At 45.5% G+C, this 24235-nt stretch overlaps 1 protein-coding gene across 1 annotated transcript; it reads left to right on the forward strand.

Moving 5' to 3' along the window:
- The first annotated feature begins 90 nt into the window (after positions 1 to 90).
- Positions 91 to 23512, forward strand: RIOK1 (RIO kinase 1). The gene is made up of 17 exons (XM_005893543.3): positions 91 to 314; positions 3032 to 3236; positions 4044 to 4134; positions 4990 to 5059; positions 6410 to 6452; positions 8192 to 8284; positions 9473 to 9585; positions 9692 to 9772; positions 10977 to 11063; positions 11462 to 11599; positions 12004 to 12107; positions 12317 to 12423; positions 12664 to 12729; positions 13924 to 14043; positions 14824 to 14877; positions 16086 to 16238; positions 17265 to 23512. Exons 1-17 carry the CDS (start codon positions 244 to 246, stop codon positions 17373 to 17375), a joined length of 1707 nt encoding a protein of 568 aa, XP_005893605.2. The 5' UTR covers positions 91 to 243; the 3' UTR covers positions 17376 to 23512.
- The last annotated feature ends 723 nt before the right edge of the window (positions 23513 to 24235 follow it).

The following is a 24235-nucleotide window of genomic DNA, read 5'->3' on the forward strand; positions in this document are numbered from 1 at the left end:
CTTCCGCGGAAGCTCGATTTCCAGGGCTCAGCCCTCGCGCGAGGCGGGACTTCCGTCGGGAACACAGTTTCCGTTCGGGGGCGGGACTTCCCGTCGGGGCGGGCGTAGGTCCGGGCGTTCGGCGTGTGGTACCCGCACATGGCGCGCGCGTAGGGCGCGGCGGCCACTGAACGGTTCCGAGGCGGGCGTTAGCGCAGAGGCCGTTGGGCCGGCTGGCGGAACCGTCCCTGTGCTGCTCCCGCCATGGACTACCGGCGGTTGCTGATGAGTCGGGTGGTCCCCGGGCAGTTTGACGACGCGGACTCCTCGGACAGGTGGGCAGTCGGAGTGCGCGGCCGCCGCACGCCGCTGCCGCCGCGGTCTCCTGGGGGGCGTTGACGCTTGTTTGCTGTTGAGAGGGAGGCCGGTCCTAAGCATCTTTCCTTGGGCCTCTTTTCACAGCCGTTTGGGGCTTTCTCCATCCCAACCGGGTCTTTCGATCCAGGTGACGCCAGTTGAACTTCGCAGCTCCCGGGTTGTCAGCATCCCTGAGGGGTTAGAATTGGGGAGAGCGACAGCGAAGCAGGTGCTTGAGCTTTTAACTACCATTTAGCGTTCCAGAAATGTTTGAGCACCTACTGTGTGCCTGTTCTGTCCTCGGCGCTGAAGAGGGTTATGAAAAAGACAAACTAAGCCCCTTCAGCTTGGGAAGGAGGCGGAGACATAAGTACATGGAGATTTAAATATATGGAGTTTTTTTTTTTTTTTAACACAGATGACATATACTATGCGAACAGTTAAAATCAGTTGATAGAACTAAGCAGTGACTTAACGGTCAGGGAACATGAAGTCCAGATGGGAAGGACAAGAAGGAGCTAATGTCTGGAAGCAGAGGGGGGAGAGGGGGCCGCAGGTGTGGTCCCTCCTGGCTGTGGAAGGAAGATCTAGGTCATTGTGCCCAGAGCACAGTGGAGGTAATTGAAAAGATTGGCTGGTGCAGAAGTGAGGAGCCAGAGCCTAAGACTGTGACAAGGAATGGAAAGGATCTGAGATATTCTTGATGCTGTAGAAAGCCACATTTTGAGCAGGGCAGTGACATCCCCCGGCATGTGATTGAAAGGAATCATTTTGCTATGGAGGAGATGGTTTTGGAGGGCAGGAGAGGACACGGTTTAAAAGGACTAAGAAAATTCAGTTCATAGATGATGGGTGCTAGACGGGGATGTTCTGGAAGTAGAAGGACAGGTTTCTAACCATAGAATAAATGTGAAGTGGGAGTCAAAAGAAACTGGGGAGAACTTCTACTTTGAAAGCAAAATGAAACATAGTGTTCGTTTTGGAATTCCGAGAAAATGGTTTTTACTTTATATTCATAGTAAGGATTTTCTGCGTGCAGACGGTATTGCTTTATTTTTCGGTGAATACAGGTTGATCGCTTTGTGTGTGACAGATCGCGTGTCAGTTGATCTTGATACATTGGTAAATGCTCCCCTGGGTGACAGAGCTTGCATTCTAGCAGGGGCAACCAACCTATTGAGTAACTGGACAAATTATTTGTATGCGTTTTGGGTAAGTAGTACAGAGGAGAAGAACCAGGCAGCCTTCCCTGAGCAAAGTTAATTGGATACTTCCTACATACTGGAAGGGTATGTAGGATTCAGCCAGAGAAACGAGGAAGGCATTGCAGGTCAGTGTTTTCAGGTGATCGTGCAGCAGTCCCTAGGGACCAAGTCAAGTGGGAGGAAGAAACAGCCCATGCGACTGGTGAACAGTTACCGGTCATGAGTGTGCACTGGACATTGTGAAGATGTAAACCAGTGGGTTTTGCGACTCCAGGAACTTGGGATACATTGTCACAGCTGGGGGTGGTTGTGCGTTCGTGGCATCTGGAAAGTTTGGGCCAGAAATGCTGCTGCACAGGACCGCCGCCCACAGCAAGGGATCGCTCAGTTGAGGTGGGGAAGCCGAGGTGCAAGCGACAGTATAGCTTTAACGTGCCGCTGGAGGTTGTCGGCGGTGTGAAGGGTCAATTGATGGATTACAGTTATGAAATGCTAACAAACAGCAGGGGGTTAATGATTATTTGTTTTCTTCCCAGCCATATCCATGGAGATTTGGAGCCCTCTAAGCCTTGGCTAATTAATGAGTCGGGCTTGCTCATCTGAATTTACTTAAATTCCTCTCTGACTGCGTTGAAATGCATATCATTGTGTTTTTTACGTGATTTCTGTACTTGCTCTCCACCTGATGGCTCAAAACTGGTAGTACTGCCTCTTTGGAATCTGACCTGCAGACATGTGTTGGCGTGCACAGTGGTTTGTTAAAATTGAACATACCAGTTAAGTGGGAGATTTTCCACAAAAGTGCAGAGTTCTGGCTTCTCTTGAAAAACTAAGAAGATTCAGTAACACTGGTCTGAATTTTCACGTGGCAAAAACAGACCCTGTTAGTTGTGATTCCTTTCTCTGGGCCAGTTCTCTGGGTTTGACAATCCCTGCTTCTCCCATTTAGTTATACCCGGCCCTCTTCTCCCATTTGTGCTGCTTCTCATCACCATCCTTCCTTTCAGGAGCAAGGGTGATTTGAAGTTCTTTGTGTAACACAAGTCTTGATAAAGCTCTTTTCGTTGTAGAGTGATAATTGAGTTCAAGGTAAGGCTTGAAATAAAGCTTTAGACTTTTTCCCAAGTTTTGTCAGAAAGCCTCCCCTGTGTGCTCTTAGAGCAGCTTTGTGAGTGGTTTTCCTGGAGTTCAGGTCTGTTGTACTGATCAGAGCTAATTCATTCGGCAGAGAAAATAACAAAGGCAGGAGCGGATTTAACAACCTGATAACAACCTGATGAATACTACTTTAGTCGGACCTGGAGAATCACCCAACGGCTGAAATAGAACTCAGAAACAGGACAACTTGGCATTTGAATTTATTGGGCGATACCTGTTGTAATTGAACCTTTTTGATGTATCTGTATAGATTTGTCTACTCTCTTTTAAATAAATACATGTGTAAGTCCAATTAAGAATGTGTAAACAGGCTAAAACATTGTTATTTCTAGTGAAAACATTGACTTGAAGACCCTCAAAGAGGAAGATGATGTTGTGTTTGAAGACCTTCAGAGTAACGCCAGTGAGAAGATGGGCGAAAGTGAGCCGGAAGAGGAGGAGGGCGGAGACTATGATGACGACGATGACTGGGCGTGGGGCGATGGCGTCGGAAAGCTCACCCGTTGTTACGCTTCAGGTGGAGGGAGTAACCCTCAGGTATTTTATACACAGTCCTGTGCGTCTTTGTGTTGTTTGCTTATGTCCTCTTTAGTTGTCTTCTGTTGTGGTAACAGTCACGTACTATACAGCACACCGAGTGTTCACCATGGATACCGTGCAGTTCCGCGTTCAGTGGCACCGCACGCTTTCACATTTGCGCAGCTCCACCAGGGTCCAGCTCCCGAGCTGTTCACTCTGCCAAGCTGAACCTCTGTCCCCATTGGGCACTAAGTGTCTCTCGTCGGTTCATAAGTGAAAACAAAGCACCTCTACATACTTAATCTGCTTTTCTTTATTTACTAGTTAAGCTGCATTTTTCTCTGTTTTGTTACTATTTGCAGTAAACTGCATATTTGTGTCTTTTCCCAGGCAGTTTTTTTAAGGCTCTTAATCTTATGATGATTTAAATAATTCTTTTTAAATTTACTGATTATGGAACGAATCCACATCATCATCAGAAATATGGAAATGATGAAGAATGAAAGTCCATGTAGGCTAGGACTGCAGGGCAACATAGCCTGCAAATCTTTCAGTAAATTCGAGAGCCACAAAAAGTCCTTTAAAAAAGAAGGCGTCTCTGAATGTCTAGAATATTTCAAGTGCATTTTTAAAAACCTCTTGGGTAAAAAATAAATTAAAAAAAAAAAACCTCTTGGGTAAATGTGATTGATCCTACCCTTCCCTTAGGGTACTCCCCTAAGTATTGATGCTTTAATAGTTAACTATGAACCAAGGGAAGATGTGATGAACTTTAGGCTTGTATGTAAATCTAGAGCTTTCATTTCTGAAACTCATTTCTTCCAGGCCAATAGACAGACTCCCAGCTTCAATGCAGCTAAAATGTCTACTCCAGCAGACAAAGTTTTACGGAAATTTGAGAATAAAATTAATCTAGGTGAGTTTTTAAGATATAATTCCTCTCACTAGGCAATGAGAAAACTCTTCAAAGACAACAAAAAGTGTTATAAAATTTTATTAGATCAATCAATGGATATATTGAGTGTTAGAGGGTAAATATTAAAGCTTAGAGGAAATTAAAATTTAGTAGTTAAAAACATGACTTTAAGAAAAGACTCCAGCTTACACTTTTTTAGTCCTGTGTTCTCTCCTGTTATGGAAATACAAAGGTGCAGTATTCAAGTTATCATCAGTTTGTACTAGATTTTGTAGTAGGGTTATCTTGTAGTAGAATGGTGAAAACACTTGAATATAATCAAGTGTTGAATATAATCAACTATTGAATATAATCACATTTTGTTTGACTTTTGGTGTGGCCTTAATCATTTCATGAGCCATCGAATGCAGGGAATCAGTGTGAATTTGAAGCCTCTTGGGAAACACGGGGTTTTCTTTCTCTCGTAGACAAAAGCTGTTAGGAGCATGGTATGACAGCTCTCACATCTGATCATCCCTAGCACAGACCTGTGATTGGAAGTGAAACTGACATTTTTAGAATTATAATATTTATGATAGTTGTACAAAATATTAAATGTCTGAAAGAGCAGATAAAATATTTTTTAGGGATTTCTGAATCTAGATTTCTCTGGCTGAGAAATGACACCTGTTATGATGAAAGTGATCATCTTTGTTAGTAAGTGCTTGCCCTTAAAAACACAAAACACACTTTTCGTTACTAAAATACATTGCTACGTGTAATAAAATATTTAAAAAGTAGAGAAGGGAAAGGGGAAAAGTATCCTATTCAGAAACTTTTTCTTATATGTTGTTTATGTTATGGATTTTTTTTTAGATAAGCTAAATGTTACTGATTCTGTAATAAACAAAGTCACCGAAAAGTCTCGACAAAAGGAAGCAGATATGTAAGTAATATATCAAGTGTATACAATAAAGTAAATAAAATGTGACTGATATGAACTAATTGTAGACAGATTAGTAGCATCTCTGTCATAATTCTTTTACAAAGGATGTTCTTTTTTACACCTAAATCAATTCTTAAGTTTAAGTTAGGATATCCTATGCCTTTGTAAGTTGAAAATATAGATGAGTTTTCTTAAGAAATCTGTGCTGAAACTATAATTGTGTAAAATTCATGAAAGTGCTCTCAGGGTAACAGTGCTTGTAGATTTCAGTTTAAAATGTTAGAGTATAAAAAAATGTCCCGTTTTTAAAGCTTATTAAGGATTGGTCCCTTTCATGAAGTAATTTTTTAAAATGGAAAGTGAAAGTTAATTGCTCAGTCGTGTCCAACTCTTTGCAATCCCACGGACTGGACATGCCCAGCTCCTCTGTCCATGGGATTCTCTGGGCAAGAATACTGAAGTGGGTTGCCATTTCCTCCTCCAGGGGATCTTCCCTACCCAGGGATTAAACCCGGGTCTCCTGCATTGCAGGCAGATTCTTTACCAACTGAGCCCCTGGAGGAGCCTTAAAAATGTAAGAGCAGATTTAAAACTAAATAGTTTAACTGAAAACAGTTTCCATTTACATTTCTGTTCTCAAAACCAAATATTTAAGATTTGGCTCACCTCCTATTGCTAATAACTCTAAAGCATTAACAATATGTTACAGAAAACAACACTAAGATCATAAAAATAGCAGTGTTAGAACTGAACTTAAAACCCAGTTTTCTTCTGGTTTATTATTACGCGTAAGGGATACCAGCTTTTTGAGAAACAGTGCATCTTATTTCACTAAACTGCCTGTTTGGATATTTATTAGTTTAGGTTAGTCTGTGAATTGAGTCACATAGTATGTGAGCCAAAGTAATCAGAGTCTGTTTTTATATAGTAGCTGTGTTGAAATGATAAAAGCTTGTTTCTTTGTAGAAAAGGACTCTGAAGAGAAAGCCTTATAAATTACTTTAATTCTGTACTAAGAAAATCATTAACGGTCTAAGAAACAGTACTTACAGACTTGTTCTTTTTCCAGCGTAGTTTGTTTTACCGCACTGCTCTTATTTAATCCTTCTGAAATATGGACGGAAGTTTTTTTTTCTTACTGCAGATACGCTCCCTTTGCCCTAGGGAACTGAACGGCTTGTGAAAGGCAGTGAAGTTTCACTCAAGGGTGAAACTACAACGAGGTTATGAAATGTGTTATTAAAGAACTACCTGCTTAGGAATATCATGGAACGATGTACATTTAGAATCTTTAGATTTTGGCTCCTCTGAATTCTGAATGTCACCTTTACTTTTTTGGTTTTGTCTTAGGTATCGCATCAAAGATAAGGCGGACAGAGCAACTGTAGAACAGGTATGGTGTAAATGAATGTGTTGCATGCTGTTTAAAGTAGTACTTCTGTCTTTGAATCATAATTTGCTTTGATCCTCCTTGCTTCATGCTAATGTCACCTAGAATTGCTTCTGTGTAGAATTGCTCATCCTTATAGTTTTGAGTTTAGAGATCTACATTTTGCTTTATTTCTAACAGCACTTTAAATAGATAAATTAGAATCATGCCCTGCTTCTATGGCCCATGAAGCCACCCAGCAATGCTTTCATCTTCTTGGGGGAAGCAGAACTGCCTGTAAGACCAGGAATCTTTTCTTTTGTCTTAAACAAGGTCTGCGGAAATTTTGTGAGCCTTCTCAGGAGATGAGTCAGGTATCTACCACAAAGTGTGTGTGTGTGTGTGTGTGTGTGTAGGTGTGTGTGTGTAGGTGTGTAGAGAAAAGGAGAGAGACAGATAATGCCTTCAGATATTCAATTAGAATCCCTTACTTGGTTTGGAAGTTAGACTTGTTTTATTCTTTATGCAGGAATGAGGGGGCAAACCCGACTTTCCCCACCATGTGTCAAAGCTTGTAATTGGATATTGGAATTGACCCAGGTATCTGATGGGAAGAAAGTGATGAAATAGGTCAGACCCTCACTTCTGCCCCCTGCCAGCCTCCTTACCCATCCCGTACACATAGCACAGACACAGTTTGGAGTAGTGGTATTCCAGAGCATTCCAAGTATTGAATTGAAGCCCTGTTGATCTACAGTTCCATGTCAGTTTCGGGTGTACAGCAGTGACTCAGTCAGACATGAATCTTCAGATTCTCTTCTGAGTTACTGAACAGGCACAGCAGCCTTCAAGTTCATTGCCTTCTGTTCATTGCCTTCTGTTGTGTTTTACTTGAGACTGACTGCTTTGACCTTGAAGGAGATAAGCCTTTCCCGATTTACCCACCTCTAGCAGGGGTCGGCCAGCTCTTTACAGAGCTAAATGATAAACACTTCTGGCATTGTGGGTCACAGTTCTCTTTTTTCTTGACTACATCATGCCACTTGAGGGATCTTAGTGCCCTGACCAGAGATTGAACCCAGACCCTCTGTAGTGGAGAGTCCTAACTGCTGGACTTCCAGAGAATTCCCAATTTTTTAAAATATTTCAATATGTAGAATCCCTTTTCGACTTGCAGGCTGTAGAGAAACCAGGCTGTGGCCGATTGGACTCATGAGCTGCAGAGTGCTGGTGGTCGCTTGGAGCTTTGTGTCCAGGGCAGCCGCCGGGCTGGCTTGTCGTGTGCTGGGATTGCACAGCACACCAGGCTTTGAAGACTGTGTGTGAGAAACAAGATAAGGCGCTCTCTGATAACTTCTTACTTTGCCGCTTGTTGAAATGATAGTGTTTTAGATATACCGGGTTAAATAGAGATTAATTTCACCTGTTTTCATGATGGCTGAAAAATACAAAGTTACCTCTGGTTTGATTGTATTTCTGGTAGTTGTCATGGGTCTGGAGTCAGTTTCTGCTTCCCTTGGACCTGTTGGCCTTTGATTTCCCCGACTGGGTGAACCTGCGGGTTTCTTGCCTCTCTGGCTCCTTTGGGTCTCATCTCACATTTTACTCACTGCGGATGAGTGAGTGAAACGCTGCCATCGCCACTCTCTCTTCGCCGAGCAGATCGCACAGTGCACTTAGTTCTGGTTTCGTGTCTAATGCTTCTGTGAGAGATACTTGGTCCGCTGTGTCTGAACATTCTACTTTTTCGCATTTCTTTTTAGGTGTTGGACCCCAGAACACGAATGATCCTGTTCAAGATGCTGACGAGGGGCGTCATAGCGGAGATCAATGGCTGCATCAGCACCGGAAAAGAGGTGAGGCAGGCTTTGGATGTCTGAATGTTTCCATGTTCGCTTTCTTACTTCAGATACCAAAGTGGAACTACAGTGCAAGCGGCAGTCGGCAGTCGCGTCCGACTCCCTGCAGCTCCACAGACCGCAGCCCACCAGGCCCCTCTGTCCATGGGGTTCTCCAGGCAAGGGTACTGGGGTGCGTTGCCTTTCCCTTCTCCAGGGGACCTTCCCGACCCAGGAATCAGACCCTGGTCTCCTGCATTACAGGCAGACTCTTTACCACGTGAGCCACCAGGGAAGCCCCCCCAAAAGTGAAACTCAGGCAAACTTAGTAAATAAACTGTGCCAAATCAGGATGGTTGAATCAGTGCCATTTCTTAAAAATGGCTGTGTTGGTGTTTATGGCTGGGAGGATCTATGCACAGAAGCGTGCCCCCGCCATGTGCCAGCCCATCCAGGCTTGCCCAGCGCTGGTTCAGATGGTCAGACAGTTATGATGGGGGCAGGGGTGGGGGTCTAGTCTCTCTGAGTCAGCACACGTCTTTCTCCATATGGCTGTGGAGAAAGACAGGCATGTTGCTTTTCAGTTAGCAACTTATTCTGTGAGAAGCAGTTCTCAGTGAAACTCACTTTACAAATCATGAGATATAAGAATGTCTTCAGATGTTTTCCACATACTTGAAATATAAAAATGTTTGAAACTACTCATGTGTGTACATGTATATATGTAGGTATTTAATTTGAAGACTTGTTTTTAAATTACTTTTTATTGAGGTATAGTTGATTTGCCATGTTGTGTTAGTTTCAGGTATACATCTGAGTGGTTCAGATATATATATATCTCGTGGGTCCTTGTTGGTTATCCATTTTATATATAATAGTGTGTATCTGTTAATCCCAGCCTCCTAATTAATCCTTCCCCTCTCCTTTCCCCTTTGGTAACCATAAGTTTGTTTTCTTTGTCTAACATATTTAAATTGTTCTTTACTATATATGTAAGTAGGAGGTATAGTTACTACACCTTTTAGTATTATGTTGTATATTTTAATTCACATATTCAAAAGAGGATGGTATTCTTTATGCATATTATTTCAGTTTACTGGACTTTTTTAACTTTCAAGGATAAGAGTCAAATAGATTGCAAAAGCAAAATATTATTTATATTTATTTAATACAGACTTAATTTATTTTGTTTTTGACTTAAAATAGGCTAATGTGTATCATGCTCGCACAGCAAATGGAGAGAGCAGAGCAATCAAAATTTACAAAACTTCAATTCTGGTGTTCAAAGACCGGGATAAGTACGTCAGTGGGGAATTCAGGTAAGCTCAGATTTTTTTTTCCCCAAGTGGCTTAATTTCTATATCCTAAAAAGTAAAAACTAGAATAATGGAATGATTGAAATAACAAGTATTTTTCTCATTCAAGATTTCGCCATGGCTACTGTAAAGGCAACCCCAGAAAAATGGTGAAAACGTGGGCGGAGAAGGAAATGAGGAACTTAATCAGGTGACTGTCGGGGGTTGGGGGGTGTGTGCGCTCGTGCACATGCATCACGTGACTTGGGGGTGTGTCTGTGTGTTCCGTGTCTGCCTGTCAGCCCTGGAGCTTCGCTCCCAGCAGACCTTGATCCTGCCAAAGCCAGGGACTCTCAGGGCTCGTCCAGTCCTTTAGATGTGCAGAGGTAAACAGGAAGTGTCTCTGGGCAAATAGGAACCACCTTCTCTCCAGGTCGTGCAAACCCATCGCGGAAGAGTTCTGCCATGACTCACGCTTACTGTGCAAGGCTGGGTCACGTGAAAGCCTTGGGAGCCACGTGAGGTTTCGAGTTTGCTGAGAGGGTGACAAAGAGCCAGTGGGATTTGGAGCAGGCACGCGCCATGATGAGGCTGGGAGGGTGACGCGTCACCTGTGCGGGTGTTGGAGTTTGAGGCAGTTTCGTTGGGCCCTGGGCTCTGTCATATTCCCTCGTCTTCAGTCCAACTCGGGACACGCTTGGATATTCTTTTGGCACCTTTGTATCAAGTAAAGGCATCTTTAGGCCTCCTCATTTGAAGTTTTAAACATGCTTTAAATAATGAAGGTTTTCTATCTCTCTTTCAAATATTTTTTAACATTTTATTTGCTATATCTAGGTGTCATACACTGGGTATTTTTGTACTATGAAGTAAAGTCCGGGAGATAGTAAAGGACAAGGAAGCCTGACATGCTGCAGTCCATGATGTCCCAAAGAGTTGGACACGACTTAGCAACTGAAAAACAACCAAGTCTACTTGTTTGAAAGTTGTTTTGAAATCTTATGCTCAATTAGCGACTGGCCACGAGTCCACTATTTTTATTAATCATTGTTTACACTGATCAACTCAAAAGAGAATCGCAAACATACCTTCTGTGTTTCATCAGTTCTAAGGGGCCTGTGTCTTCACAGTTTTAACACCTCTGGCTTTGAACTGGGTGTTAGAGGCTGTGGGACCCAGTTCAATTGCCAGTGCTTTGCCATTCTTGGTGATGTGTAACGATGCCACTTAGAGTCCTAGGCACCTTAGAGTTCATGAGATGAAGTAATAAATGGAGAGGCTTGGGTGCCGTTCGTTCGTAGCCCTGTCTGTCTTGTAGCTGCAAGTAAGCACACTGTCGATTGTTTCAGAGTAGACGCTTTAGATCGTTTGTTTCAGCTTCTCATTTGTCCTTTTCTTCTGCCTTCATATCACAGGCTAAACACAGCAGAGATTCCGTGCCCAGAACCCATCCTGCTGCGAAGTCATGTTCTCGTCATGAGTTTCATCGGCAAAGACGACATGTGAGTGCATGGGAGAGCTCGTAATTACATGCCCAGCGTTGTATTTTTAAGTGCTTTGAATCATCCAATATATGAATATTTCCCGTTTAAATAGTTCCTTTTGTCTTGGAATATTTTTTAATAAGTCTTTCCCACTCTATTAGTACATAGGGTTTTTAATTTGTTTAACCTTTTTAAGTCTCAAAATGCTTCAGAGCAACAGAGCTCACCTTGTTTTTCAGGAATGTCTTATGCTGGCAAAGCACCTGTTTGTGAACAGCTTTTTAGAACCGTATCTCTAGAGTGAACTAAACTGGTCAGTGATGAACCATAGAAGAAAAGAATGTGTAACAGTGTAGCAGGAAGCAAGAAAAACTTGAGTCTGCTTATCTGAATTGTTCACTTTATTTTTGTTCAAGGCCAGCGCCACTCTTGAAAAACGTCCAGTTATCAGAGTCCAAGGCTCGGGAGTTGTACATGCAGGTGATCGAGTACATGAGGAGAATGTACCAGGACGCCAGGCTGGTGCACGCGGACCTCAGTGAATTCAACATGCTGTGAGTGGGTGGGCCACGTGACCCTCCACGAGGCCCCTCGGAGCCTGTAGGGAAATGAACTAAATCCCAATCCAAGAAGTCATCTAAATTCTCAGTTTTCAAGTTGCCTTCCACAGGGTCACAGGGTAGGATGTGTTTGGTGGCCTCAGTCACAGGATTGACTGCTCTGATCACTGGTGGAGTTAAAAGGACTTGGGAAATTTTCTCAGTTTTCATCTCTTGTTAGTCACAGTGGCTCTTCTCCTTATCCACTTTGGTCACATTATTAGTGTCTTCTGTTGCTCTTAAAATTGAAAGTTTTAAACAAGATACAGGCAAGCAGCAGTGTGCCTTAGGCCCCTGTGCCTGGCCCTGGGGCAGTGTGGTGGCAATGTGGCTCAGCCCCTGTGCCCTGGCCCACGCAGGTACCATGGCGGAGGTGTGTACATCATCGATGTTTCTCAGTCCGTGGAGCACGACCACCCACACGCCTTGGAGTTCTTGAGAAAGGACTGCGCCAACGTCAATGGTGAGTGGAGACTGGGCTTCTCCCTGGTTTGTTTGCACCTGTGGCTCTATGCTCTGCTAAGCTGTTGATAGAGAACCGTGGTACTGAATCGTTTGACTCAGTGATACTGACACCCTCGGCTCAGTGATGGTGAATTTTATCTGTCTGTGAAGAGGTTGGAATAGCAACCTTTTCCCTCGCAGAGCCCTCACAAGCGTCTTCTCTGGCAGATTTCTTTCTGAAGCATGGCGTTGCCGTGATGACTGTGCGGGAGCTCTTTGAATTTGTCACGGATCCATCAATCACATCCGAGAACATGGATGCGTATCTCTCAAAGGTGAGGTGGGGCCGAGACTGGGAGGAACAGGAAGCAGCGGTAGTGGTGGCGTTTCTGTGTCACTTCTGAGGACTCGGGGTTTAGGAGCATTTTTGTTCATCATGACAGCTTCCAGAGACCTTTTCCTTCTGATTTCACAGATGAGGGATCAAACTGTAGTGCAAAGCCAGGTTTCTGGGTAATGGATATATGTTCTGTGGGTTGAATGTGAAGGAAGGTGATTTTTGTTTTCTTTCCAAGGCCATGGAAATAGCATCTCAAAGGACCAAGGAAGAAAGGTCCAGCCAAGATCATGTGGATGAAGAGGTAAGATTGATTATCTGTTATAGCCTTGGAAACACTTGTGTCTTGAGGTCTTTTTTTTTTTTAATATATTGCTGGGGCATGATCTTGATTTCATTAGATATGCAGTATTTTAAATGATGATGATGTTTCCTTGAGATGTAACGTGTTACATGATTAAATTGACCCAAGTTGTGTAACTTAACATACCATTATATCCTTCCATTCCTGGCCTGTTTGCCCCTAGTCAGGCATGGAGAATATTTTTACAGAACCCACTGGAGGATGTGATTCAAGAAGGAAAAGCCAATTTTAGTCTGCTAATGTGAATTTTTTTTTAACTTTTTACTTTGTATTAGGGCATGGTCGATTAACAAACAGTGCTGTGATAGTTTCAGGTGAGCAGCGAAGGGACTCAGCCACGCATATACACGGATTCATTCTCCCCCAGACTCCCCTCCCATCCAGGCTGCCACATTGAGCAGAGATCCCTGTGCTATACAGGAGGTCCTTGTTGGTGACCCCATTTTAAGTACAGCCGTGTGTGTGTGTCCATCCCAAACTCCCTAATTATCCCTTCTCCCCATCCTTCCCCCCAGCAACCATAAGTTTGTTCTCAGACCATAAGTCTGCAAGTGTGTTTCTGTTAATGTGAATTTTTAAGGGATCTAAATGTTGATTCCCATAACGTAGATTTTATATATTTACGTTTGGTAAAAAGGAAGACTTTTTTTAAGATGTTGGGAGTCAGTATGTTTTTTGTGAAAGTGACCCATCACAGGCTTTTTAAAAAAAATAATCCTCAGAGCTCTTGGGGTGATGGGTGAGTATAGGGCACCCCATACTTCCCAGCTGTGGCGCAGGGCAGACGATATTCCCCCACGGAAGACCTCTTCCTCTGCCGTTTGTAGCCAGGCAGTGCTTGCTCACAGCAGCTCCTTTCTCTCCCACTCAGAAATGCCACTTTCTGGAATACAGAAGGAAAAAAGTGTTACTCCAAGGGTAACCGTTTATCAGTCCGTGTTTTATCGTGAGTCACAGACTCCTGTGGCCCAGCACACAGCACGGGCCGCACCAGGTGTGCAGACAGCCTGGCTGAGACTCTGCACCGGCTGTGTGACGATGGTGATGACCTCTGTGACTGAGGCGTGAGCAGGCTCAGTGCACGTGAGGAGCCGTGACTCAGTCTCCTTTTCACTTTTCTTCTGCATCTGTTAGGTGTTCAAGCGAGCTTACATTCCTAGAACCTTGAATGAAGTGAAAAACTACGAGAGGGATATGGATATAATGATGAAACTGAAGGAGGAGGACATGGCCATGAACGCCCAGCAGGACAATGTGAGTAGCTTGGTTTGTCTTCAGCGAGTTCACCAGGGAAGCCGTGGTCTCCAGTGTTGCCTTTGAACTAGTAAGATAGCTCCTTCCCTTTGCACAGCGCGCCCTCTGTGTACGTTGCTTGTGGAAGACGTCAGTCCACTGGTCTTTACGAAAGGAAACGAGTGAGGCCAACAGGCTGTAATCGCAGGAAAGGAAGATGTGTAAAGAAGTCCAGGCTATAAACGGTTACTGTGCTAGATCCATCGACACATGTCTCAAGGACTGGAAAATTTTTTTCTGCTAAAGGACCAGATAGTAAATATTTAAGGCTTCGCAGTCCAAGAAACAAAATTGAGGCTATTGTATGGATCATTATATAATGAGAGAAAAAATTTCTCCCAAATGTTTGATGACATTAAAAATGCTTATAATATTGAATACATACAGCTTTTCATGATAATGACAAAGGGATAGAGTTATTTGGGGGAATAGAAAACATTACACTTAGCTGAGATTCAGAGCTAGGACTGCCTGTCACTGACTGGTACAGCTGTGTATCCATAAAAGCCCCCAGGCTGCAGGTGTGTGGAGGCCCTGGTGGGCGTGCAGCCCTGCTGTGGTTATGGAGAAGAACCACACCCACCCTAGAGGCTGTGTCCTGTGAGACACAGCTTGGACACCTTTTTATACTCACATGAAGTATCATTTAGCTGGCTACAGTATCCTTTCTTAATATTGCAGCATATTTCAGTGTTGAGTTTTATGCTGATTCTCTTTTTTTTTTGTCTCTTTGGTTTTAAGATTCTATACCAAACTGTCACAGGACTGAAGAAAGATCTGTCGGGTGTTCAGAAGGTATGAAGAACAAGTATTCATTTACATGAAAACTCAAAAGGATATAAAATTGTGTGTCAGGTATTATTAGCATTGAAATAACAAGGGTGCGCTGTTACTGGTATAGATACTTTCATGGTCCATGGGCATCGTGTTCGTTCCTTTTAACCGTGAGACTGAGCTGTGTGCGTGCGTGGTTTGTTGCTTACTCTGCCCCGAATCGGTCTGTTGTAGCTGAGGCGTCGATCCTTTGTGTATCCTATCTTCTCTGGTGAAGCTGTTAACAGTAACCACGTGCTTCTAGATGTTTCTCTAAGCAGCTTAAAATGCCAGCAGGGTCTGGTCTTGCCCTGGCGTGCAGTCTGCTGAAGACCAGGCTCACGAGTCCTGCCATCTCACGCCGCAGATTCCGGTAGTGATTTTTCTTACAGCAGCTTTGTTGTATCTTAACATTTCAAACAGCAGAGATTAATTCTAATCTAAGCAGTAATAAAGGTGGTTCTTCTTCTGATGTTCTTAATGGATGTTCTTAATATGAAGGTTTGTGGTTTACATTTTGAAAGTTGACTGTCTTGTTTGTGGGAAGAATTGGACTAGGAGAATTCTTGGATTCTGCGTTTCTGGTTTTTTGTGGCAGGTGTGACAAGGATAGTTGCGCATTGAATTCCAGAGCAGGAAGACTCTGTTACCACTGCAGGAAGCCTTTTTGTACCATCACCATGTAAAGATCTGTTTGTTTGTTTTTTTCTTATGGAAAGAAAGCCTCGTGCTTTAAAAAATGCTTCCTGCTGCTTTAAAAACTGCTAACCTTCAGGGAAAAAAGTGAACATGTTTTTTGTTTAAAGATTGTCTTCCCTCTTGGATTAACAAATGTTCCACTTGAAATTTAATCTGCAGGCCAACAGCTGTGAAGTTATCCAGATATGTTCACTTTTCTTTCCTATCTGTGTTCCAAATCCCAGCTCAGCCCGCGGAATGTGCTGCAGGGGGTGGAACAGTCCTGCCGTTGATCTGGGTGGCTCCCCGCGTTGGGAGCGTCCTCAGCCATCCTGGAATGGCTGTTTCAGGCTTCCTGCCGAGCGTGGATCCTGTTGTTTTGATGTTTCAGTACGGGATGTCATTTTCAAAGTCTGTCTGTGAGGCTGAAATCTGAATTCTGTCATTAACTCATTGAATGCCAGTAGGTAACTGGCTTGTTGAGAATAACATGGTCCTGTGATGTTTTCAAGGTCCCTGCACTCCTGGAAAGCCAGGTTCAGGAAGAGACTCGTTCTGATTCAGAAGATGCAGGGAGCGCGGAGTGCTCTGATACAGACTCTGAGGAGCAGGGGGATCACGCCGGCTCCAGGAGGCCCCCTGCCGACCTTGAAGTTGATAGAAAGGTTAGCTGAGAGCGCACGTTCCCACGTTTGTCAACACAACCATGCAGTCCCTTGAGGCTGTGTGCTCAGATGTCTGGATCAGAGTAGCTGAAGTATCAGTTTTTGGTTCCTGAAGTGTGAACTTGGCTTTGGTGGCAACATCATCTAGAGATGGGGCTTCTTCTAGGAGCCCTTGGGCACTGCCCAGGGCAAGGACACACTAGTTTCAGTGCATTGATTAAAAGTGGTTGTCATGCACTTGTGCAGGTGATGCTGGAGTGGCCCCTGTGGTGAATACCAAAAAACCATTCCAGGGACATTTTTACAGCCAGCTCCCTATTTTCAGAATCTCAGATATTTCTTCCACTGCTGCTTGTAGACATAAGAGATGCTACTGATGCAATGATCCATGACGGCTGAGTAACTGTTATTCTTTATTCTTAGCCTAATCCTTTAAACCCTGGAGAGTGTAGGTTCCAAGACTTCCAAGAGACATCCCCAGCTCCCTAGTGCACGTTCTCCCTTTGTCTCCTGGAAATACGTATTTTGTCTCTCATTCCAACATTTATTTCTGTTAGAATAAGAACCATATAAAGAAAAGGAGTCGCATACATTTAATAATGTCCCCATGGGCATCTGTGTTGATGGTCTTGAAATGTCTGTGAATAAATTGTAAAGACAGTTTTCACCCCCAGTTCCACCACCAAGCCATAATCATTTTCAGTTTTTTCCTGTGACACTCACTTTTTATCTTTTTACATATATTTAACAATTTAGTTGTAATAATAATATGACTACTCAGAATGAATGAAATTTGCAGACTTTTTGCTTTTGGTTTTTTTCGAACTTTTTTTTTTTAAACCACTAATTGATTTATCGGTGTTGGGTCTTAATGGTGACACACATCCCATGGGCTGGCTGGCTGGGGCACATGAGGGACCTTCGTCCCCAACCAGGAGGGGGCCCCCCGCCCCTGGGCCTTGCACAGCAGATCGGTAGCCACTGGACCACCAGGAAATCTTCATACTTTTTATTTTTGTTTTACAGGAAAGAAAAAAGATGGTCAAGGAAGCCCAGAGAGAAAAAAGAAAAAACAAAATTCCTAAACACGTGAAAAAAAGAAAGGAGAAGGCAGCCAAGATGAAAAGGGGCAAATAGGACCAGGACCGTATCATGTTCAGTAATTTTCCATCAGTTACGTTTCGTGCCTGCGCACTGAGCTGCCTCTGGAGGACTGGTTATTGATTTTAGCCAAATGGTTTTTGCTGCAGTGTCCCAGAGGACCAGTTCTCATGTTTTCATGTAATTACGTAAACAGCTCTGAGCTCTATTGTCTAGGTCCATTCCCTAGCTCTATGTAGTATTGATAGAGGATTTACTTAAGTCATATTTTAATGACCTTTATACAATTTTATTTTTGTATATTTTTATCTTCTGTAATGTTGCTTTTAAAGCATTGTAATTATTTAAACATATTGAGCATTCCCGCCCTTTGTGTAAGTGTAAAGGCACTTTGGACAAATTTAGGCAAGTTGTTTTTGCTTTGTTTGTACCAAAGACCCACCTGGAATTATTGGACTAAAAGGCCATAGTTTCTACGAAAGGGAGATACACCGATACAGAGAATTCAGTTGGCTGTTGATCTCATCGTTCATTGCAGCTTCATTCTGTGTGTACTGACAATTATTTATAGTGTACTTTTCATCTTTACTATTCTTCTCTGAGCTAGCACCTCCCAGTTCATAAGCTATTTCACATTCAAATATGTGGCCCATTCATTCATTCATCAACATTTGGGTATTTAGGTTTGGGAGACAGCAGTAAATCAAAGGCAAATTCCATGGATAATCCTGCTGCTGCTGCTAAGTCGCTTCAGTCATGTCCGACTCTGTGCGACCCCATAGACGGCAGCCCATCAGGCTACCCAGTCCCTGGGATTCTCCAGGCAAGAACGCTAGTGGGTTGCCATTTCCTTCTCCAATGATGAAAGTGAAAAGTGGAAGTGAAGTCGCTCAGTCGTGTCCAACTCTTAGCGACCCCGTGGACTGCAGCCTACCAGGCTCCTCCGTCCATGGGATTTTCCAGGCAAGAGCGCTGGAGTGGGGTGCCATTGCCTTCTCTGTGGATAATCCTAGTTTTCCTTAAATTGAAGCTTGCACTGACTTGGATCTGTGGGTTACTGAGGGACAAGCAGGGTCAGCTGTGTAAAGCAGCCAGAAGTTACTGCCTTCAGGTAGTTTGCATTTTCATAGGCAGACGGTGTATCAGCCTAGTAAATTCCATGGAAGAAATAGCACTGCTTGGGGCAGAGGAGGTATGCACGTTTAGAAGAGGCCATATTTGGGCAAATACTTGAAGGCTGTGACTTGTGTGCCTGTCGGGAGAGAATAATGGTCCAGGCAAAGCAGACAGCAAGTGCAAAGGCCCTGAAGCAGAAGTGTGCCTGAAATGTTCAGACACCAAAAGCTAGGGCATTGTAACCACGGGGGGGGCATCGTAACCACGTGGGGGGCGAGGGCGGGTCAGGGAGATGGGACATAGCGGCTTAGACCGGGTGGTGGTAGGCGCCTGGAAGGTTTTGAGCAGAGGAATGATGTGGTCTGACTTGTTTTTAAAGAATTGCAGTCACTCTGACTTCCATGGAGAATAGACCAGGAGGCAAGGGGTAGGGGCCGGCTGGGTGTTCATCGTGACTCGCGTGAGAGGTGGCAGTGGCTTGTTCATCGTGACTCGCGTGAGAGGTGGCGGTGGCTTGGCATAGGATGGTAGCAGTGGACACGGAGAGAGGCCTTTGGACTCTAAGTACAGGAGCTACAGGGTGTGTCATGAGAAACGCCGGTTTTAGCCGTGGAATCTCCCCTAAACTGGAGCTTGCCCTGCTTGTTTGAGAATCGGTGGGTTATTGAGGGAGGGGCAGGGTCAGCTGAGGTCTTAAATTTTAAGCAGACAGCTTAAATTTTATCTTCATAATAGTGTCCCTTCTCGGCTTGAAGTTCAAATATGAAATTCCAGCAAAACACAGTTGTGTCTCCTCTGAAATATTCTACAGTGAACACAATGGAGGAGAAGACAGACAGGTGGCTGAGCGACGCAGTGCCCTTGTGAGGGGGTCACCTTCAGCACCCTCTGGCTTTGGCCTGTGCTGGGCCTCCTCCCCAGCCAGGTGTGCTTAATCCAGGTGGTCAGGCTCCTCGGTGCCATCTTTGCTGAATCGAGTGCAGTCGCTGGGTTTGGAATCAGTTTCCCTGGGCAGAGCCAGTGTTGCCCGGCTGGCCAGTCTTCATCCCAGGCTGCCAAGAGGAAGTGGCTTGTGGTGCGCTCGGACGGGACCTGCAGGGGAATTCTGGCTCGAAGCCCCTCCTTCCTGACAACGTGCTGATGTGGCCTTTTCCCCGTCTGGATTCTGGGCTGTAGCTGTGGCTGAGCGGGAACCACCAGTAGCCTTCTTTCGGGACGGGTCTGATGCCACTTCCCTTGTTTGACTCTCACCAGGAGATCTGGAAGAAGGAGCCCCGTCTTAGGTAAATGTCCAGAGCGCCTTTCTGGCTCCAGTTGCAGTAGAATTTGCACACCTGATGGGTTTGGTGTCCCTGAATTACTGGTTGTGCAGTGACTTTTCCCTTTGCAGGGGTGAGCTTTGGGGGTCTCTTGGCCCAAAGGCTGGGACATCATTTTGTCCACTTTGGACATAGCTGGTTTTCTGTCCTCTATTTCGTCGATTTTCTAATCCCTTAAAAAAGTGCAGGCGTTACTTCTCTCAAAGTTGACTGTGAGGGATCTGGGTGGTTTCATGGAAGCGCGGAGTCACAGTGGTCTCCTCTGCGGCTGGAGTCCTTATTTTTCCTTTGATGAAGCAGTTCAGGGACAGGCCCTTTCCCCCGCCCAGGAGCACAGCATTTGAGCCTGGTCTCAGAGTGAAGAGGTAGGTGGGTGCCACAGCCGACATCCAGTTTTCTTCAACTTTTGCTTCTCTTTTATGATGGTGGACTCAAGGTTGGAGAGTTTTGTAGTTTGGTACCAAGAATGGTTGGAGAAGATCTGTCCTTTGTGTGAGTTTCTATTGAGTTCAGTGCAAGCAGCTTGCTGTTTCTTGGTTGCGGGCCCATCCTGTTTTGTGGCTATGATTTCAAAGCTGAGAAAGTTCTTCTAGAAGCTGGTAAAAAAAATTCAGTCGAAGGGCATCTTGAGTGTCATGGGCTCTGAAGGTTGACATTTCTAAAAGTCCTTTTTGTTTTCAAGAGCTTAACAGATCTTCTGATGTTTGGTTGTGTGTACACATAAAATATTCAGGGCTTGACTTGGACTTCTGGGGCTTGCTTTTTGATGATGTGAAGGTCACGTGAATCAGCAACTACAGCAGATCCTCGCTGTATAATTTCCTGTGAAGATTTCCTGTGACCCTGTCAGATAGATGAGGTTTTCAACCACTGGTGGTCATAAAACAGGAGTGCTCCATGTTTTCTGTTTCTTGAATCAGACTAGGTCGTTACATGCCCTGCATTTTGGTTGGAGTTTTTAACTTCCATATGCTTTGGGTTTGTGTTGCCTTGGACATAAGGGCATTTATTGGTGTTCCGGGGGCGGTTATAATATTGGGTGGGTCTGGAAGCATCTAAGCTGGTTTCCAAAGGAAAAGACAGCTGTCCCACAACCGTGCTCTCCAGAGATCTTAGTCCCAGCGGAAGCGCTGTGGGAACCTCTGGGCTTGAATTTGAAGAATGAAGACTTGTGGACTTTGTGACTTTGGTTTTCATCTTTCCTTCACTTTCTGTATCACTCTACTTCCTGCTGTGACGGCTGGCAGCCGCGGCCGCTGGGAGGGGGCCCTCGTACCACCTGGAGGAGCCACACAATACCCTATTTCCTTTTTTTCCAGAGTAGCAAGGGTGTCATCTGTGTGAGCACAGCTGTCTCCAGCTCTCTGAGCGCTTTCTGCCTTTCTTATCACCGGGTAGTAATTTCAAGGCCAAGCAACTTGATCATCTCGGGGTAAAACTTGACCCTTTACACATCTGCCACGTCGCTCTCCTGGGGTCGTGAACCCGTCGTGGCAGGATGGCAGGTCCCTGGGCCCGGGTGCCTCAGCTGGAGGGGGGCAGGCAGGGGCGGCTGGTGAAAGCTGCCTGGGAGCAGGCGCCCCTGTGGCTCACGTCTGCGGTATAGCGGGGGGTGTGAGTGGCTGCCTCGAGGAGCGGAGGGTATTGAAGGCTAGACAATCAGGGGACCTAGGCTGGTGTTTTGGAAGGACCGTCCTGGGTTAGGACAGGCCTGGTTGTCTGTGAGAGACATGTGTGAGTCTCCAGCAGGGCCGGGGTGTGGGCCGGCCACTGATGGGGGGTGAGTGGTGTCTGATGACATCACTACCGTCCGGCCAGCCAACATTTAAATGGGGCAAGGAGAGGGGTCCCCCAGAGGGGCAGTTGAGGATACGAGGCGCTTTGCTGGCGTCGGACGCCACATGGGTCCCACACGGCCCTGAGGGAGCGTCTCAGGGTGGTGAAGGTTTGGGAGCCTGACCCCGTGAAGCAGGCACGTGCCACCAGCGTGTGGAGTTCAGCACCGTGCCTGCTTCGTGGGGCTCCTAAGAGGGACGCTGAGAGGAGCTCAGGGGAGCTTGGCCAGGGCTGGATCAGGCCAGTGAAAGGGAACTCAGCCACTGACTCTTCGGTGTTCCCGCAGCAGTGTGAAAAGAGGTTCACGGAATCACCTAGAAGGTACCTTGCCTCTCCCCAGAAAGGCTGAACTTCAACCTACAAAGCCTCTTGCTGTGGTTGGCAGGTTACAGGAAACACGAGCTCACAGGAGCAGAATCCACGATGCTGGGAGGATGTGGTCAGTGGAGTCAGAAAAAGGGCAGCAGGGAGGGAAGGAGCCAGACGTCTAATAAAAAGGAAAAGAGGTCTAAGAGACGTGTCCCAGTGCTGTGGACTTCAGCTGGACCCTGGTTAGATGAAACCAGTTGTAAAAAGATGGGCTGTTTGGGATTTCTTTTCAGACAAACAGGGAAAACTTAAGCATGGAGGAGGTGTCACGTGATAGTAAGGGATCGTTCGAGCAAGGGATCGTTTGTTTCACCAGATACGATAGTGGTATTTGTGCTTGAAACGGTTCCCTCAGAGCCTGGACGAAAGTCTCACTGGGTGAAATGAATAGGATGCCTGTGATTCAAAATTCTCCATCCTTCCTGACTCCCCGAAGGACAGCGGTGAATGGTCAACAGTTGCTGAGACAGAGTACTAAAGGGTGTCTTGGGATTCATTACACTCTTCTCTCTCTTACAGTTTCTGTAAGAAAAGAGCTGGGGTTTTTTTGAATCGAAGTCTATTAAGTACTTAAAACAGGGCCTGCCACATACTTGTAATGCCACATACTTGTACTGTATTATACAAGTGTCTGCATTTTTATTTTGTTTGTTCTTTTTAAGTAACCTTTTTTTTTTTTTTTTGGCCCGGTCTTTAATTGTTTAATCATCTGGGCCAAAGAGGAAGGCCTCAGGAGGACTGTTAGTGCCTTCTGGTACCGGCCCAGCTCGGTGTCCCCTGACATGCCTTTGGTTCTGAGATTCCGTTTCCCCTGGTGGAGGCAGTTCCAGAACATGTGTGCTGAGCTGCCCTGAGTCTCGGTTCTGCCCAGCCTGCCCATCCCCTTCGCAGTGACCTGTCCTGACCACTCCTGGCATGCGGTCTGCCCCCTCAGCTGAGGCCCCTGCAGTCCTCGTGACCTTTGCGTTTTTCTGAAGCTGCTCTAACTGACAGGCTGGCCCCGTGTTACTGCACTTCGCAGACACCGAGACTGTTTTACTGATTGAAGGGCAGTGGCAGCCCCGTGCGGTGCATCTGACTGCCGTCCCTGGCGCCGTCTGCTCACTCGCACCCCTGGCCACGTGGTGGTGGTTCTCGCTTTCAAACCCTCTGCCAGCAAAAAGGTTACAGCTCGCTGACAGCTCGGGTGATGGGTAGCATTTTTAGCAACAGCACTCAAGTGTGAGCATCACTCTTATATGCACTGGGAAACCAAACACTCCGTGTAACGTGTTTTCCCGCGATAGTCGCTCTGTCACGGCTGGGAGCCGAGCACACGGTGCGTCCGTGCTCTACCTGTGCGTGCATGTCTGAGATTTCCTTACACATGTTGTGTGTCTTTCCCTCACCTCCCAGCCTCCTAGAATAAGCTCCACTTTATTAAAGACTGGGCAGGGGTTTTTACCTTTGTTCAGTTTTGTGTTCCTGCACCTAGAATTGTGTCTAAAATATAATAAATGCTCAATAAATACTTAAATGAATGAATGATATACTGTGTTTCTTAAAGATGGGGCTGTGACATCAATTGCGTCTCTCTCCCCCCACCCTGCCACTGCGATGACTAGGAGCTGATGTGGGTTGACTCGTGCCCTCCAGCCCTCTGTTCGGTGACCAGGTCTCGCCACTTTAAGGTGACCGGCCTGAGCGACGTCAGGGACGGGGCCGCCCCTGCAGCCTTCTGTCCCCAGAACCTTGGCATCAGCACAGCTCCCCAGCCAGGGGAATGGGTGCACCTTAACTGGGACTGTTGCTTTGACTTTGCCCACGTGAAACCGTTTGACACCAGTGTTAGCCGAGTGCTTGGGCAGCCGTGGATCAGCTGATGCGTGATTCAGAAATCCCAAGTCACTGTAGCATGGGAGAGCGGGAGGCCTGGTAGAAGCCTAGGCTTCTGTGCACACGTGCCGCCATCTCTTCCCAAGCACAGACGGGAAGTTTGAAGAGGTACTGATTACAAGAGGTGGTTCTGGTGGTATCCTGTGAGAATCGTTCCAGATACAGATGTATTTTTGTGGGGTGGGGTGTTAGCGCCACTTCCTACTTTCCCATCTTGACCTCCTCCTCAAGGGAAGGTCCTAAGCTTGAACATGACCTCCGCTTCTCTGAGAAGCTGATGACCTCCCACAGCGACACACAGGGCATGCCCTAGTCCCAGGGGTGGGCATGAATATCGGGAAGCGCTTAGTCTGGCCCAGCCTGGTTTCTTTCACTGAATGA

The sequence above is a fragment of the Bos mutus genome, chromosome 23, assembly GCF_027580195.1.
Source record: "Bos mutus isolate GX-2022 chromosome 23, NWIPB_WYAK_1.1, whole genome shotgun sequence".
NCBI classification, from domain to species: Eukaryota; Metazoa; Chordata; class Mammalia; order Artiodactyla; family Bovidae; genus Bos; species Bos mutus.